Source organism: Lactuca sativa, chromosome 1 (assembly GCF_002870075.4).
Source record: "Lactuca sativa cultivar Salinas chromosome 1, Lsat_Salinas_v11, whole genome shotgun sequence".
NCBI lineage: Eukaryota > Viridiplantae > Streptophyta > Magnoliopsida > Asterales > Asteraceae > Lactuca > Lactuca sativa.
The window spans coordinates 33249922-33263183 of record NC_056623.2 but is presented as its reverse complement, the minus strand read 5'-3'; the positions used below and the strand labels follow the sequence as shown (position 1 = coordinate 33263183).

At 30.7% G+C, this 13262-nt stretch overlaps 1 protein-coding gene and 1 non-coding gene across 2 annotated transcripts; one reads left to right on the top strand and one right to left on the bottom strand.

Moving 5' to 3' along the window:
- Positions 1–2079: 2079 nt before the first annotated feature.
- LOC111913621 (U6 spliceosomal RNA) lies at positions 2080–2182 on the top strand. The gene has a single exon (XR_002857572.1). It is a non-coding gene; the product is annotated as a U6 spliceosomal RNA (small nuclear RNA).
- A 1413-nt stretch (positions 2183–3595) lies between these two features.
- On the bottom strand, positions 3596–10768 carry LOC111913557 (protein MICRORCHIDIA 6). Its single transcript, XM_042899889.2, has 20 exons — positions 10321–10768; positions 8767–9120; positions 8446–8520; positions 8302–8336; positions 7969–8047; positions 7777–7866; positions 7619–7694; positions 6880–6985; positions 6676–6795; positions 5709–5807; positions 5530–5631; positions 5314–5451; positions 5135–5227; positions 4981–5032; positions 4797–4908; positions 4428–4702; positions 4247–4332; positions 4098–4162; positions 3894–3936; positions 3596–3753 (listed from the first exon to the last, which is right to left on the bottom strand). The coding sequence occupies exons 2-20, from the start codon at positions 9098–9100 to the stop codon at positions 3628–3630; spliced, it is 2106 nt and encodes a 701-aa protein (XP_042755823.1). The 5' UTR covers positions 9101–9120; positions 10321–10768; the 3' UTR covers positions 3596–3627.
- Positions 10769–13262: the final 2494 nt, after the last annotated feature.

Here is a 13262-nt window from a genome sequence, read left to right as displayed (position 1 = left end):
CAAATTTATAAATAGTTCAAACTTAGTAGCAAAAAAATTCCTTGAATTTCTCTGTTAACTCGTTTTTTATGCATTAAATCAAATAAAACCATATTGAATTAAGTCATGTACCTATTAAGTCTTTCAAGTAAAATTAAACACCTTAAGTCATGTCCCTTATGTAGTTAAAAAGAAATAATGCATCAATGTTATGATTTAAAGGTTATTTAGATGATTCTCTGTTATTATTTGTATGATTTCCTTATGTAGTTCTTCATGCATGGAAGCTCTATTCTATTGTGGGGTAGTCGTGTTCTTTTTGATAGTGGACCATTTACATAGGCCAAACGATCACGCCAACGCCAAAATAACATGATACTGAGTATTGGTTTATAGAATTACTTTTGTGGTTGCATTTATACTTAGTATCATGATTCCACCGGTTAAAATGGGCTTAGTTTGGCCATGGATAGACTTTGCAGCCTCTGCTACACTTGCTCCATATTTTGCCGACGTGGTGGTGCAATTTGAATTCAAGCAATATGCAAGATACGTTAAGTCACCCTCATGGCCTCTCATTTCTGTCATCTACCAAATAATTAAACACATGTTATGTGTAAACTCCTTTAACCCACATATGTGTTGTTTGGGTGGAAATTATTTTTGGAACTTTACAACATGAATTATAATATGAAATAATTGGAATGAAATTAATATAGATTGTGCACGTGTGTGACACCCACCTTTCACGGTGTTAGCTCAGCACATAAAATGACATGAATTACACATAATATCTGTAATTAATAGGATGGTCTCTAACCTAACTTCCAAGGAGCATTACTAACAAAAATCATCAAGAAAACAATATACTAATTTTACATTTTTACCATGACATAATAAAGACTTCTCTTAGTAAAATATGTCTCCTTCAAAATCCAATATGTATGCTTTCAACTCTTCGTAATACAACACAAAATTGCAATCTATTTCGATCCCTAATTATTTATTCACTTTGGACGTGTGTGTGTGGGATGCATGTTATGTATACTGCTTTCTAGCAATTGATCGTGTAGATTTTAGTTGTATTGGTTCTCATTATTTTCAAAGTTTTCTAGAAACTATTATTATAGAATTATTATCCTCGTATTCCGAAATGTAATATTACAAATATAAATGATATTGCTATATTTATACATATATTTATGCATTATATAAGTATATTTTAACTTTATTTTGGTTAATTACAAAGATATTTGATGTTTAATAAGTGTAAAATCTATTTTGTAGCTAGAGAAATACATTATCAAGAAGAATGACTAAAAATAAACAAAGTTGGAAGCTTGGAAGTTGGAAATTGTATCAAGAGGAAAACAAGGATAAAACATGCATAAAAGAAGATACCACGGTGTGTAAATCTTATTATGTCCCATTATAATCTAATAGTTTTTAGGTGTGTGTATGAGAGAGAGATAGTAATGATTTTAAAATTTCAACTTTGATACCATATTACAGAATGATTATCTTCATTGCCTTCCAAAGTTCCATATTACAAGTACAAATATATGAGAGTAATAACATGGGCTAATAACTAAATAATTTACATACACTAAGTCACTAACAACTACAATCTTTTATCTTTATGTTGTGATGACATTTTATTTGTATGAATAGTCCTTAATTGGTATTGAGCAACTCCACAAGTTAAAATAATACACATATAATTCATTAAAGAAAAATAATAGAATAAGATGAAAAAAATTAACGTTGGTACACCTTAGAGTTCTTTGAATTTCCTACTCTATCTCCGTATACCTAAAGTTTGTGAGAGTTGGTAATGGTAAATTTTGATAATACATAATAAAATTATAAAATCTCGTATAAGAAAAATGAAAATTTAAGTGAGAAAAAGCATTTCATCTGATTGACGGAAATATAATAAAATATTATATATGAATGGCGATGTTTATTTTTAAAAGAGAAAAAACTAAAACAATGTATTATTTAGTTGATGTAACAAGATGCTGTCAGCTGTCTAGTCCCACATCGACCAGATGAAGAACTGAGTGTAGCGTTATATAGTCGAGCTCAGAATCCATTATCGTCCCTTCGGGGACATCCGATAAAATTGGAACGATACAGAGAAGATTAGCATGGCCCCTGCGCAAGGATGACACGCACAAATCGAGAAATGGTCCAAATTTTTTTTTTTTCATCTTCATCGGCTTCGCAGAAACCCTAATCACCATTAAACTTACCGATACTTATGTCATGCGACGTGGAAACGGAGGTTACGATTTGGACATTTATTTTCTTCTCGTTTTCTCAACTAGGGCTTCGTATTGATGAAACGGCCATTGTATGCATCAAAGTGTGTGTTCCTTAGTTTATTTGTGTCTCACACTTGGTTTGTAGATCAAGAAAATTTCAATTATTTCTGCTATCAGTTTGGCAATTTGTTTTTCAGCATATTGTTAATTCAAACTAGGGCATTTGAAGACGTTTTTATCAAGTAAACTGCAACGCTGCAAGTTATGGTCATTGATGCAATCGAAAGGAGGTTAGGGTTTTGATGGTATTTTGGTTGATTATTTTCTCCTTTCGTTAAGTAGTCGCGGATTTTGAGGACATATGCATCAAAAGTTGCAATCTTTGGAAGCTATGTAGATACTAGATACTGTGCGTTCAAATATGAGCAAATGTTTGATTGTAGTTTCAAGCTTACTTCCTTAGTTATATTTGTCTACACTTATGCACTTCCATGGGGGTTTGCTGTGGATATTGATTTGGTTTGGTTTGGTTTGGTTTGTTGAGCTCCTCAATCCGTAATCAACAATGGAACTTAAGATTTTATTTTGTGTTTTTATTAGTGTCAGCTGCTGCCTGTTCTTGTATGATATTCTTTTCATCCTAATTTATGTTTAGGTTTACATAATATTTAACCTGCTAGTCAAATTATACACAATAAATAGAAGAGAATGTTCCAGTTGTTTACGTTTCACATTATCTTTCAAGTGACCACAAATTTATGGAATTGTTCCTTGAAGTAGGCTGGCTGTTTTTATTGTGTCACATTCACATAGTACTGGACTAAAGAGCATTTGGCAAATGTCAACATGTCATGTGCTATCTTGACTCTTGTTGTGGGTAACAAATAGGGTGTTGACTTGAGGTTTTATGATTTTGTTTAATAAATGAAGTGGACTAGGGAATTGTGTATAGATGCAAGTGTAGTAGTTTACACGACATTCAAATTAGATATATCGATAGATGTATAAATTTCTAGAATACTTTGTTGTTATTATTTATTATAAGATTCAAAAAATATCTTGGCAATTTGGGAAATATTTAACCATCTCATAGTAAACATGTAGCAAAAAGGACTTCACTTGACAATAATGTTTTTGTCGGTCCTAAATGTATTTACTAGTAGTGCCATGTACCTCTCATAATACTTCATCCCCCCTATATTCACATTTACAGCTTTACTACCCCCTACCTAAACCTCATTCTCTATTCCAAAAAACACAATATATATATATATATATATATATATATATATATATATATATATATATATATATATATATATATATATATATATATATAGTGAGAGAGAGAGAGAGAGACTCGTGGAATCATATCTACTGCCTACATGTACAAATATCCACTTCTGCTGCTATTATTAACATTCACATTCTCGAAAACCATCAACTCTGCCAACAAAGCAGCGTATTCTTTTTGAGCCTCACCTAATGCTATCTTCAGATTCATCACCTGCCAATTGCCGATTCCCATTTAATAATAATATAATAATATGACATTTGACATTAAATTAATAAACAAAGGCAATGCAGTGCAGATAGATTGTCTGTATCTGTAAAAACTAAAAAATATTACTAAAATCAACTACATACCTTGAGATTAAGTTCTTCCCCTGCCTTCTCGGATTTCAAGCATCTGAAACAAAACAAACATACAAATAAACCAAATGACATTCACAAGTCACAACACAATATATATATATATATATATATATATATATATATATATATATATATATATATATATATATATATATATATATATATATAAAATTTAATAAAAAGATAGATAGTCACTGTTGTTGGAGCTTCTTGTTTTCTTGCATCAAGATCATCAACCTTTGACTTTGTGCGGTATTAGGCTACAAACAATGAACACGATGTTTGTTATGATGAAAGAAATAAAGATAATAAAGAATATTTCTTCCAATCTAAACATTTATTACCATATTTGAGTCTGGTTGATCAGCTTCTCTCATACGGGATCCGTCTCCCTCTCCCTCTGGTAATTTCCTCTTCAAACCTGATCCTCCTGATTTAATAAAACATGTGATTATCAGTCTATAACCTCAACAATAAAAACAAATTATTATTATTATTATTATTAAAATGAAATAATGATAATACCCTCTTCAGCAGCTTGTGGGACAGCAGGTGGTTCTTCTATGATGGGATTGGGATTGGGTGGTGATTTAGCATATAAAGCAGCCCTGCTGCTAACTGTGGTGATTACTGGTGCGCTTTTAGAGCCACCAGTATGATTAGCAGTGATGGTGCTTTTTCTCGAGTGTGAGGGTGGAGGCGTTTGTGTCAAATGAGCTGAATTCGGGGTCGGGGGAGGCAATGAAGAAGAGCGAAGCTTTTTAGGAACTTGATACCCAATTAGGCTACAATGAACATCCCTAACAACAAATAAATGTTACTTTAAAGTTTAAAGAGTTATGTTATAATATTACAGTATTTGGCATGAAACAAGTAGTAGTAGCTAGGTCACACCAGTACTCATGCGTCATGTCTTTTAATCTAGTCACAAGCTTTTGGAAAACATTTGTTTTCTCAAAATCTTGTTTACTATGCGTTGGTTCGATAAAGTTTGCTTCAAGTACACCTACATAAGAAAAAAAAAAGTCAACTAAAAATGTCGTTTGGATGGTCAACTATAACAAGACCAAACACTCACCAACAACACCTCTCCCTCGGTTGCGGCTAAAAGTAACCACGGGATAAAAAGGCTGAATAAAAAAATTAAACAAAGTAACTGTTAGAATTTCCATTTTTTAACAAGAATAAATAAATAGGTAAAAATGAAGAATGTTTATGTAAATCAAAATCACCAGTATCAAACGGCCCTTGTGGTAGATGTTAAAGCCATGGACATTCACATCTGGGGCCTCCTTAAGGAACCCTATTGTTGTTAACACTTTGCCCTGAAATAATTTGATCAGATTGAAAATCAGGTGATTGCCTAGTTTTTGAAGTTAATTATGAGAATAAAAAGTTATAATCACCTCACCTCGCCACTATGCGGTTTATACTCGATAAATTCTGGGTGCTTGAGATCAGTTGCAATGTTATCATAAAGAACAACTTTTCCTCGCAATACAATGCAGAAAGTCTCCGGAAGGTTGACGTACAAGATGGATAAATATGCCTGAAACATATGTTACAAATTTAAGGAAAAACTGCATCTGCATGGTTCAAAAAACAGAGTTGAACTCCTCACACTTACACGGAGAGAATATTTTAGGCGATTGGCAATGTGATTTTCATTTTTTGCCTTGAGAGAATCATCCTTTGCTTTACTTTTTCCATCCCATTCTATACGAATATCCTGCAGAAAATTCAAAATTCAAAATTGTTAAGAATGACCACAAAAAGGGTAATGTTGGAAAAGAAAGAAGTTGAAACCTCGGGATCTGACTCGAAATCAAGCTCCACATTACCCTCATTATCGAGCCATAAATTGTAGATGACCACTTTCGTCCCATGAGGACCAACATTATCAAACTACAAAAGTAATAACAACCCATTAGCATTATGGATAATCTACAATTCTATATCTAGTAGTATGTTGTAATACAAACTGATTGTGGTAAAACTAAAACTTCAACAAGGAGATGATTGGTCCAACTCCAAGAAAGCTCAATTTTAAACACAAGATCAGCCGATTTAAATGCAACAAATAACAATATGTATTTTTTAAACTTTCATTCCTATCCTTCTCTTTACATAATTGTATTTTCTAATTATTTATTGTAATTTAAAATCAACCCAATTATAACAACAATAACTTTCTACCTTTTAAAGTAAAACAAAAAAAAATCCCATTGTTATATCTGTTTCAAAGTACGATATACCCTAATGAGAAATCATTTGAAGGTATAAGATGAAATGAAAGTACAATGCTAGGATAAAGCCTTTTTGGAAACTACATTGCTATTTCTTACATTTAGCCCAAGAAAGAAACGGTATACTATTAACATAATATGACTGGCCCAAGAAAAATCAATTTTAGACAGAAGACAGTAGTATCATACTTTGAAGAGTTTAGGCAATGTCCTCTACAAAAAAATATATATTATAGCATTGTACTTTTGGTTCTTTTTATTACAACATTGTACTTTCAAAATATCTTTTATTAGTTAGGGCATTGTAGTTTGAAAAATCTTCCCAATTATATTATAGCAATTAGCAAATGGGATAAGATAAGCATTTTAGTAATCAGTTAGCATAACTGGGTAGATTTTTCCCCTAATAAGAAATAACAGGAAAGCATAATGTTGTAGTAAGAAGAAACAAGAATATGCTTCTTTTGAAAAGTAGATTGGTATTTTGTGCATTTAGGCCAAGAAAGAAACAGAAACAGTATGCTTACTTGCTTTAGCAGCTGTTCCTCTGTTGAATAAGGAGACCACTTCAAAAGCACAGATAGATTTGAGTCAGAGTGTTGGCGTGGCTGGAAAACGTGTGTCTTAAAATTAAACTCATAGTGTACCTGCAGTATACAATTGAGTAATTCAGGACCTAAATAAGGAATGCGTAAATGCAAATCACAGGAAATTTAAACTTTCTCACACACCATGGGAACAACGATTCTGTCATAGCCTGATTGAGTCAGAAATGTGTATGATAAAAGGCCAATGCTCTGTGTCAAACTCCCATTCCCTTTCAAACATTCTTCAAAACTGTATACAAAACAGTTAGGATACCCGAATGTCAAAACTCAAGAGTCAAAACAATAACATAACTTTTTATTTTGGTCTTAAATTATTTTAAATCTTTTTTTTTTTGTGTGTGTGTGCATGAAAAAAAAAACAGTGTATACAACACATGCACAATTTCTGTAAACTGCAGGTGATCTGTGATCTGTAATTATCGTTTCTGGGTCCACATGGAGCATAAATTCATATTACACCTCAATAACTTAACATTAAAGATATAAAAGTTTGTAAAATCTTTTTGTTATGTGAGAAACGACTTGTTGTTAGCTTGAGGTGAGCATTGTTTTTGGATCCACATGGACTTGTTAAAAGTTCTTTTTGAACATAATTTTAAAATATTAAAGTTGGTCTTTCATTGTTAAAAATCTTTTTCTTGTGTGAAAAGTATGAAAATGGTGTATACAACAAACAAGATGACAGCTTGCTGTCAACTGCAGATCATCCTTGTTTCTGGATCCACATGGGTTCGTTTAGCTTAAATGCATAGTATACTTTGAGAATACTATAATTTTAAAGATATTACAAGTTTTAAAAACCCCTTTGTGGAATAGAAAAACAATAGAAGATCTAATCATGTTGATAACCCAAGGGCCAAACCTGCCAACAAAGTTGCGACTGAAAACTATGGCATCTGCTCCAAGCCTCATGGAACTTGTTTTAAATCCATTCCCATCTAAATGTCAACAACACAACCAATTAAAACAAAGAAAAAACAAAAAAACAAAATGACAACAATGAGAAGACTGTGTTCCTACACTTTCCAATTGCAGAGTCTGACTTTTTATCTGAAAACCCAAAACTCAGACATCGGCGCATTGCTTCTGGATCCATTCCAGTCCCATCATCTAGTTTAAAATTTAAATCATCAAGACAAAAGCCACACATATAATGATAACCTTGCAAGTGTTGGAATATGATAAAGAGAAAACCCTAAAGCACAACATTACCTTGAATCAACAATGCTGGACTTCCATTTCTTGGGTTTGAAGTCTTATCTATGTACACACAGGTGGCCCCTTTTGGTATCTACACAACAGGTAAAGCATGGAAGACTGTTAGGTAATATGCAGAAGATTTTCATTCTCAAATACTTCCATTTTCAAGTAATCGGGTAAAAAGACTGATTAGGGAAGGAAAGAAATGATTAGCTATCATAAAGACAAATGTAACTGCATCCAAACAAAATAAACAAATAGGCAACAACAAGAATGATGGTATATAAAGAAATAAAAATAAATTTCTTGAAGAAAAGTCAACTAGAAATACATTAACATGATTACCTCATCCACAGCATTATCAAGAATCTCTGCTATGGCTGCAGATACAAGATGGCAAATAGAATGAGTTAGAAATGTACAAAATGACTATTCAGTGTATCATTATATAACAACATAGAACAAATAACAGTGTGAAGATCAACATACCACCAAATGCCCATTTGTGTGAGGTGGCATTAGAATGAAGAAACTTCGGGTGTATGTGTAGATAACTTGAACCAGCTGTTAATTACATACAAAGTTACTAATGCATCAAACAATATATTAATATAAATTTATTTATCTAAACCAGCAAGCACAATAACTAATAAGATCTTCAAATGACTCTTTAAGCTTTCTGAAGCAACCAACAATTATTTAATCATGAAATTGGGACTCAATCATATCAGTATAATCGCATGCATACAACACATTCACCAAGAAGAAACAAAGATAAAGAATCATGAGATTAGTTTGATTGTGAAGTACCATGTGTTTTGGTGACAGGTGTAAGATCCTCGTTATAAGCTCCAGCTTTCCAAAATTGGCGACAGATGGGTGCAGCACATGTTGATGATGTAGAACAAGGGCTTGTATCATCAACATGTGATTTTTCATGATCCAAGATGCAAGTGCCACTTTGACCTGTACTTGAGGCACTTCGGCTCCTATTCCCTTCAGATTCTGGTATTCTTCTATGGGCATTTGACTTTGTATGCAAGTGCTCAACTTGGTCATCAGTTATCCTGACAGAATTTGATTCCATCTTAACCAACCCTGCATCCACTTCTCCAGGATTATAATCCCAACCTGCTTCAACCATATCCTGATTGTTGCAATCTGCTGAAAAGTCATAAAAGGTCTTCAGAATTGCCTTGGTATCATAGATGTAGTAAGAACAATGCACTATAAAGTGTGGCACAACAGAAGAACTGACAAAGAACCAGCAAACAGAACAGACTTCAACCTAAATAGTTTTTTCAATGTTTCTCTATGAAAAAAGTGGAGATCCTTTTCTGATTTTCCCTAAAGTCTGTTTGTAATAATATAAAGAATACTTAGCTCGGAGCATAATTTTAAGTAATGAGATAGAACACCATATCCTCTATCATTTTAAAAGTTATCAAAAGGAGCAAACGATAAAGGAACATGTCTTCAACCACATATACAAAACGTTACCAACAGTAGTATTACCCAAATCACACTCCAAGTGTTTGGGGATTCACCCAATTAGTCCAGTGTTTACTCTTTATTCTAGAATGTTATATCTAGACTTAATATGTGGTGAAGAGGATAGCTCTAGAGCACTCCTATCATATTTTCAGAATGTACAACAACCTAAAATAATAATAATAATAAAATAAAACCTAACTCCCATATGAATGGGCTAGGAGAGGTAAGAGGTAGGCAGTGGTGCCTCTTTTCCAAGGGTAGAGAGACTGCTTCCATAAATGAACACACACAGTCGAAAGAAAACTATGATCGACTAGTACTATTCTTCACAAATTACATGATTGAACCCTCATTTCATGAAATGTAGGAACCAAGGAAGCAAATTATATGGATATCTGAACCACAAAGTAGATGTTCTCCTATGATTTGTTACGTTTTAACGCATTGAGATCATGGATTGACCCTACGATTTTCCCCAAATGCAGAAAACAAATGGTGCATGTAGATTTTTACCAGGGTTAACCCTATATTTTGATCGGTAACAAAATACTGAATACGAGTAAAACAAAAACAAACAAAAAGGTTGAAATAGCAAATTCATCATTCATACAGCCTTAAGACTGCTAATACATAATGTAACCCTCAACTGCGACATTGGCTACTAGTGGCAGTAAGAATAATCGTGTATAAGAGAACATGACAAAATCACTACTAGAAAGTCGGAGAAAATGCATCAATGAAATAAACTCACAAGTACTCTGCGTTTATGATGAAAACTCAGTAGCGGAAACTTCAAGCAAATGAGAAATGAAGAAACAGTGAACTAAAACGGTTTTGAAAAGAGGGTTTTGTATTGAAAGAGAATTTTACCAAATGTGGCATGCAAATGGAATCAAAGAGGATGAAATTGTGTAGAAGAGGCCGATGGAAAAAGAGGAATGGCCAGAAGGTAGCGTTAACGTCCGCCGGTAAATATACACGATCGACGAAGAGATAGAGAGAGAAAAAAAGCAGCGCGAAGAAACTCCGTTCATCGGCAGAGGCTACAGTGGTGAAATTGAAGCAAGGTGACAGGCATTCCGGATTCGCATGATCCTCTAAAGTTACAAATAGTCCCTGTACTTTCTTTAAAATTACGATATGGACAATCTTTTCTTACTAAAACTATCTCTAACCATAGGCCATTTTGAAGATTTAAAGTTGCACCATTTTGGTGTTAACCACACTATCCCACTATTTTGTTGCTATGTTCACCAAAGACAAATTCGTATAGTATTATATATTAGTAATTAATAATGTTATATTCTGTAACTTATATATAAATTGTAAGTATATGATACAAGTGTTCAAATTAATTTCTATAAGCATATATTGATAATGATATCTAAGAATTAAATTTTGTTAAAGTTTATCATATTAATTTTGACAGGCCTACGTAACCTACATATATTTCACAAAATATAAAAAGTTATTAATTTATATATTATAATCCTCCAATGATTAAACTTATAAATACTTATTGTTTTTCTATATGATCTTTCCACCGACCATAATCTAACAAAAACTTTTTATTAAATACCCTCTTCAATGATTTCCAATAATTTTTTCTAAAATCAACTAATTTATCATTAATCCATCTTAAATGTTTTATTAAGTTCCTTCATTTAATTTTCATTTTTATAAACATGTCCTATTTTCGGGTATTTCTCGATTAATTTTTTTTGGAAAAACTTGTCCAATATTTATTATTTTACAAACATATCTCATATTTTTTTATAGACACTCAATGCCAAAAAAGAAAAAATACTTATTGGATATTTTTTCCAAAACTAAAAAAGATAATAAAATTCTTATATATATATATATATATATATATATATATATATATATATATATATATATATATATATATATATATATATTGGTTGTGAGACCTGTATACTATACAGGTTGGTTAAAACAAAAAACTAAATATGAAGGTTTAAGTAAAATTTTATTTAAATTTAAAATCTTAGATTTGAAATTTAAAATTTAAAATTTGAATTTTAAAGGAAACATATTAAATATAATACTTCATCCCTCACAAAATTATTGTCCACGGATAAAAAGTACACATATTAAAGAATCATTAATTACCAATAACTTTATTCAATGAAATGACAGTTTTGTCCTTACGTTGCATTTAATGTTCCATTAAATTTTTAGATGGTTAAGTAATAATGAGGGGATATTTTGATAAAAATGTTATTTACTTTTAGAAGTGACTATTATTTTGGAAAAAATAAAAAGGAAAGATGGACTATAATTTTGGAACGGAGGGAGTATATTAGTAGTTATATTGTAATTTATTGACTATTTATATGAATTAAGAAAAGATTAAAAAAAATGAGAAAATGACACATGGAAAAATATTTATTCAAAATATTTAAAAAAAAGTTAAATATAAAGATCAAAATATTTGAGAACTTTGAATTTATAAAAAAATAAAAAAATAATAAATTATTAAAAATGAAATGTTTTTTATCTTTTAAATGTAAACAAATAATTTAAATAAATAAATAAAAGAAATTAATGAGCTTTAATTTGAAATTAAAAGGTAAGTTCATTAATGAAATCGATATTCATTTATTACTACATTCATTGCAATTATTACATTAAAATATTATATGATATTTAATAAAATAGAAAAACTCATAAAATGACATATGGAAAAAAAAAATTAATTTAAAATAAACACAAAATGATATTTGTTAAATTGAATGAGAGTGTGACATGTGACAAGAAAACCTTAATTTATAAGAGTAGATGTCATGTGTCTAAATGAAAGAGATAATGACATGTGATAAAAATATTTTGACTTATTAGGGAGGATATATATATATATATATATATATATATATATATATATATATATATATATATATATATATATATATATATATATATATATATATATATATATATAAACAATAAAATATTATATAATAATGTTTGATATTTTTAAATTTTGAGAGTTTTGACAATTTCCTTTAAATAATATATTTTTTTATAAAATAAGTTCATTTTCATTTTGTTTATTAAATCAATTGATTAACTAGTAAAAAAATCTAATATCTAATTATAATTAAGATGCATAATGAAGTGTTAATAAAAGTAGAGATCAAATGTGATAAAACCTAAAAGACAATTAAAGTGTTACGGAAAAATAATTGTTAGGATTTCTTCCATAAGTTTTCATCTCTAATGGTAAAAAGGTTTCAAAAGCTTTTTAAAACTGTAAATAAATAAATAAATAAATAAATAAAACTTTAGAAAATCTATAATTGAAGATGCTCTAACAATTATATTTTATTTAAAACCAGTTAGCTAATTAAAAAAATATATTAATTTATTACAATATTAAAGGCAACGACGGGCTTATGTGGTAGCTAGGGTAGCACGTGCTACCCCTAAAAAAGTCATGAGAAGTGTAAAAAGTTTGGGAAAAAAATGCATGTTCAAAGTTATTAAGAGGCTAGTCCGAGAATGTTTGATGTATATTGTCTCTAATATAATTTTGGTTAGATTTCTTATCTAGTTTTGGACGATCAATTAGTCAACCTAGATTAAACAGGTATGCCCAACTTCAAATGCAACAACAATTCAACAAACTAAGTGCCCTTAATTGATTGTTTGTTCTTGTTGCTAATATTGGAAGTTTTTAATTTTAGATATGCATTGGGTTTCTTTCTTCATTTTCTTCTCGATTTAGGCTCTGATGCATATGCTTGTTTCCAAAAAAAAAAATATGGTTTTAATGCATATTGTTCAAT

What these genes read in the sequence shown, in the direction of transcription:
- LOC111913557 (XM_042899889.2), bottom strand. Translation starts at nt 9,100, where the DNA reads ATGGTTGAAGCAGGTTGGGATTATAATCCTGGAGAAGTGGATGCAGGG. An exon ending in TCCAGCATTGTTGATTCAAG is followed by an intron (nt 7,867 to 7,968) that starts GTAATGTTGTGC and finishes ATTTTAAACTAG; the next exon opens with ATGATGGGACTGGAATGGAT. An exon ending in GACATGACGCATGAGTACTG is followed by an intron (nt 4,703 to 4,796) that starts GTGTGACCTAGC and finishes ATTTGTTGTTAG; the next exon opens with GGATGTTCATTGTAGCCTAA.